General features: G+C 36.9%; 1 protein-coding gene across 1 annotated transcript in view; it reads left to right on the top strand.

Moving 5' to 3' along the window:
- Positions 1 to 1,095: 1,095 nt before the first annotated feature.
- The window catches only part of LUZP2 (leucine zipper protein 2), a gene marked incomplete at its 5' end in the record, with an annotated part of 113,897 nt that continues 110,376 nt past the window's right edge, over positions 1,096 to 4,616 (top strand). The window contains 1 exon segment of the mRNA XM_006171518.2: positions 1,096 to 1,158. Within this exon segment, the coding sequence (XP_006171580.2) occupies positions 1,096 to 1,158 (63 nt within the window).

Consider the following 4,616-nt stretch of genomic DNA (forward strand, 5'->3'; position numbering starts at 1 on the left):
AACTTTCTCCTATTTATATAAAACATTTCATAGTATCAGAATCCTAATTGAGGCTTACAGAAGTTCAACACTTAACTAAAGAATTCTTTGAAGCTGAGACATCTGTACCCCATCACTGCACGATATGGAAACAAAATTAAAAAGGATGTTTAAAATCAGATGGGAACTGTGAGTGGAGAATTCTTAAATTTGATTTCTCCATTAATGCCTTTGTTCATTCACTCTACATTAAATGTTTAATTTTCTCATAGAGCTGTTACATAAGAGATATACTTTGCCAGTATATTGTTTTGTTTTACTCTGGTAGAGCGAGTTTGAAGTCTAAACTCTGTGGGTTTTACAAAGTTCTCTGCTTTTCTTTGGCTTGACCTTTTACAGAGAGATTGTGTATTTCAGTTATTGGGGTGAAAGAAAAGAAACAGAGTGTGACAAGGAAGACATAATTAAATAGGTACGCAGGATTAGACTCCATAGTTAAGAAGTCTCAGCAGACCAGACATTTTTCTACGAACCCAGCCCATTTATGGGAGACTCCGAGTTAGTGGAAGTGTCTGTACTCACACACAGCAGCAAGCACTTCTGAGGCCTGGGAGAAAAAAGTGTCTTCTGAGCATCAAGGAGCCCTTTGAATGCTGTGTGCAGGCATCAAGAATTTAAGAAGACACTAAAACGACCCTTCAAAGGGAATACGAACCCTCTGATGGATCTGTGGCTATATTATAACACAGCACAAATTGGCCAGCTTCTGGATGGCAGGAGAATAGATGCTTGCAGAAACTAGCAACATTGCTGAGCTGAAACTACAGCTGCTTTATTTAATCACATATCTGAATATAATAAATACAAGTTACACATAAGGCAAAATAAAAGTTCGCCTTTTTCAATGCACATGTTCATGCTAATACAGCAAAATGTAATTCATTTAAAGGGAACATTCTTTTACATTAAAGATTTAACTTAGTTTTATGGAAATTCACTATATTTTATATCATAAAGTTCTAACCTGTAAAGAAAACAGCAAAGATGTCAACATATTTAAGGAAATTCTTAATGTTTTATTACTTCTTAATAATCAAACCCTGTTTCTTTTCTCAGAATAAAAGCTTGAAAAACAAGCTCTTGTCAGGAAACAAACTGTGTGGCATTCATGCAGAAGAGGTGAGTAACTCTCTCTGCCAGCTTCAGCTGGAGAATAACAGTATTAATGCCAGGTTGTTGCGTTTTGTTTTCTTTTAACCAAGACATCTGGTAACTTCCTTTTTGTATAGCACAAATGCAAAACTTCTGAGTTAGAAAATAAACAAACATATTTTAAACTTTTGGTTATCGTTGAGTGTTTTAACACTGCACACACACAAAATCTTTCTCCCCTTTAATAAAGACAGTCAATGGCCACTTAGCCCAGAGATAAAGCTAAGGCAAAATAATGTGAAACTAAAGGAGTTTATTTGGGTCAGGGCTGAAGAGGATGTCCAGGTACCACAGCATCCACCTCGCCCTGGATCGTGTACACTAGGGTCTTAGAAATTTTAGGACAGTTTCAAAGATGAAAGCTACAAAGGGGCAGGGCTCCATTGCTGTTTTAACAAGGACCACCCTTTGTTCAAGGCCACCGCTGGGACAGCTGTTTTCAGTGAGACGGGCAGTGTCTGAACAGATGTCCTCACAGAAGTTCCTGTGTCAGGTTGCAGTGAGATTTGTGCGTGGCCATGGTTTTGACAGACTCCTGGTGGCAGTTATTTTTTTTTTTTTTTTTTTTTTTGCCTCCTGGTGGCAGGTTTTTTTTTTTTATTTTTTTTTTTTATATCAGGAATACTAACGTGACAAAACACCCTTTCCATCACCTTTCCTGCTCAGTTTAGTCAGGGTTAACACAAGTGACTCTATTTGATTTTGTCAACTTGTACTCACTTTTACAAATGGTTTTCTAGATTTCTTCTTTAACTAGATTATCAGGATGTCCTTAGCAGCAAATTCTTGGAAGTTCCTGGAAAAAAAAAAAAAAAAGGCACCATTTATATGATGTATAGAAAATTTTACAGTGAAAACTGACAGAAGGAGATTTCTCAGATAACCATAACACTTAAGAAACAAATACATGCATGGTGTGGGGTGAAATCATCTCATGCATTACTTATGTTAAAAATGATCCTACTTAATCCAGATTTATTTCCCCTCTTCATATTTATCTGTTTAATCTAGAAATGTAGCTCATGGTAAGTGTGACTATCTTTAATGATAGTCATAAATTATAGCACTGCTATCATAATAAGTGATTGTTTACACCTCAATGAGAGGAGACAAGTGTCACCGTGTTAGGTCCTTTAAGAAGCATGCACAAAAATGATTTGATGTGTAAAAAATGTTTTCAGAGAAAACCTGTGATTGATAAGGAACAGGCATGAGAAACTTTAGAACATGATGGAGAACTGATTTCTGTGAAAGACAGGAGCAGGAAGAAGGTTGGGTCAAACCAGAAGGTGGTTTATATACATTAAAAGTTTGCCCCTATTCTGGGGACCAGCAGTTGGAATAATGGCTACGTCACTGGACTCCCACGTCATTAACCATGGTTCAAGTCTCGGACCTGGTGGCTTAAAACTCATACTGGGCACATGTGTGTGTGTGCCCAAGATCCCTAGAGGAGAATGGAGGACAAGGCTTTGCAGTTTGGCCATCCCCCCAGGGGGTGATTTCTCATTTTCTCACTTTCTGTCTCTCTGTCTCTCTCTGTTTTTCTGGCAAGCACATGCACCCTATAGCAAAAACCTCTCCAAAGAAAAAGTTTACCCCTATTCACACAGTCATCTACAAGTAAGACAAAGAGCTGCTGGAACACTGTCATCTTCTAAACATGTATGAACCACTCCTGGTTCTTTTTCCTGTTCTTATCTTCTAGTGGGAGAGGAGGGAAAGTACCCGCATTGATCTTTCAAAGTGGAACTAGAAAAGAGTGTGTCTCTTTTGGAGGATGCCACTTGGAAGCACTAGGTCCCATACCTAGCCAACTTGAAGGGAGGCGAGAAAATGTCTTTTAAGTCAAGGTCATGTGGCCAGCCCCAATCTGATGATTTCTTTTATTAAAGAAAGCAGGGCTACCCTCTGATGAACAAGTGAAACTCATGATTACCAACATTAAAATTCAAGTCTAACATAAAATAAAAATACCATTCTGATATTCTTATGAACTAAATAAAGTTTTAATGCAGAGAATCTAGAAGTTGGTGCTTCATTGGATGACAAATCTCATTCAGTGGTCTGTGCTTCCGATCCAGTGGACTATGTCATTCCATCTCGTTTCACTTGGGCTAAACAGACTTATACGTTATTTATGTTTGTTAAATTTCTAGAAATGGTAAAAATGTAGTTTTTGCAGATTCTAAATAGTACTTCCAAGAGACTAAGCAAGTGGAATGACATTTTAAAGAAGAAATCTCTGGACAGACACTGTGTTGAGGTCATCACCCCATTCCCAGGCTCCCCACACCACTCGTGCACAGGAGGAAGATAGGGCTCCTGGATGATGGGTCTGCAGTAGTCAGGAAAAAAAAAGAAAGGGCTACCTTTATGTGTTAGCCTCTTACTCCCAGACTCATGTTTATTTTTTTCTACATCTCAGTGCCTTGGAGAGAGAATATGTTATCTTTGATTTCTTATTTATCCATTGCCAAAAGCTTCTTATATTTGTGTCACCTAATGTTGAAATGTTTTGCAACAAGTTCATTGTGGCTTATTAATTTGCCTTATCCCATTATTTTTCTTTATAAGGAGTAAATTTAGAGCTTAACATTCTGGGTAAGGAAGACATATACATTTTGTTTATTACAATAAAGCTTCAGAATTTTGTTATGGATTTGAGAAAATTTCATGACACTGGCACCAACACTTAGAATTACTATTGTAGTCAAAATAAAATCACTAAAATTTCTAATAGTAATATCTTGTTTATGTGTTAAGATAGTAATATCTTGTAATGTGTTTATTCTTTGCATAACCTTTCATCAAATTCTAAAATGAGACTTTGCTTTTAAACTTTTTATATTTGATAAGGAATGCATGTGCTCAGTGGAGAGGAGAGAGAGAGGGAAATGAGAAAATACCCCTCCAAGGGAAATGGCTGTGCTACAATCCCTTCTCCATGCTCCTCTGGGAATTTTGGGCATGCACGCACATGTATTCTGTCTGACCTACATTCCGATTCACTAGGTTACGAAATGCAGGTGATTCGCAGTAGAGAAGGACTGTGGTTTGCAGTGGTTAAGGTGTTATAACACTTTTAAGTTTTTTCCCTAACTGATGGTGCTTATAGCACTGGATGATGATGTGAGAATTATGATGCCATCTTTTTTTTTAATTATTATCTTTTTTTTATTCTTTCATTTCTTTTATTTATTTCATTTTCTTTTATACATTCAATCACATTATTATTTGGCTTACCAAATGGATATTTCAACAGGTGAACATCTCTCCCTGGTACAGCTGGTAAAACTACAAAATATCTTCAACAGATAATAACACATTTTTTTGTGCCATTAATGCTTTGCCTCCTTATTTTTCTTCTCAATGTCCTTCCTCAGACTCTCCTCTTTTACAAACATTATATCTGGTATTTACAA

This window comes from Tupaia chinensis, unplaced genomic scaffold (genome assembly GCF_000334495.1).
Source record: "Tupaia chinensis unplaced genomic scaffold, TupChi_1.0 Scaffold149705_1, whole genome shotgun sequence".
In the NCBI taxonomy this organism is placed as follows: Eukaryota; Metazoa; Chordata; class Mammalia; order Scandentia; family Tupaiidae; genus Tupaia; species Tupaia belangeri.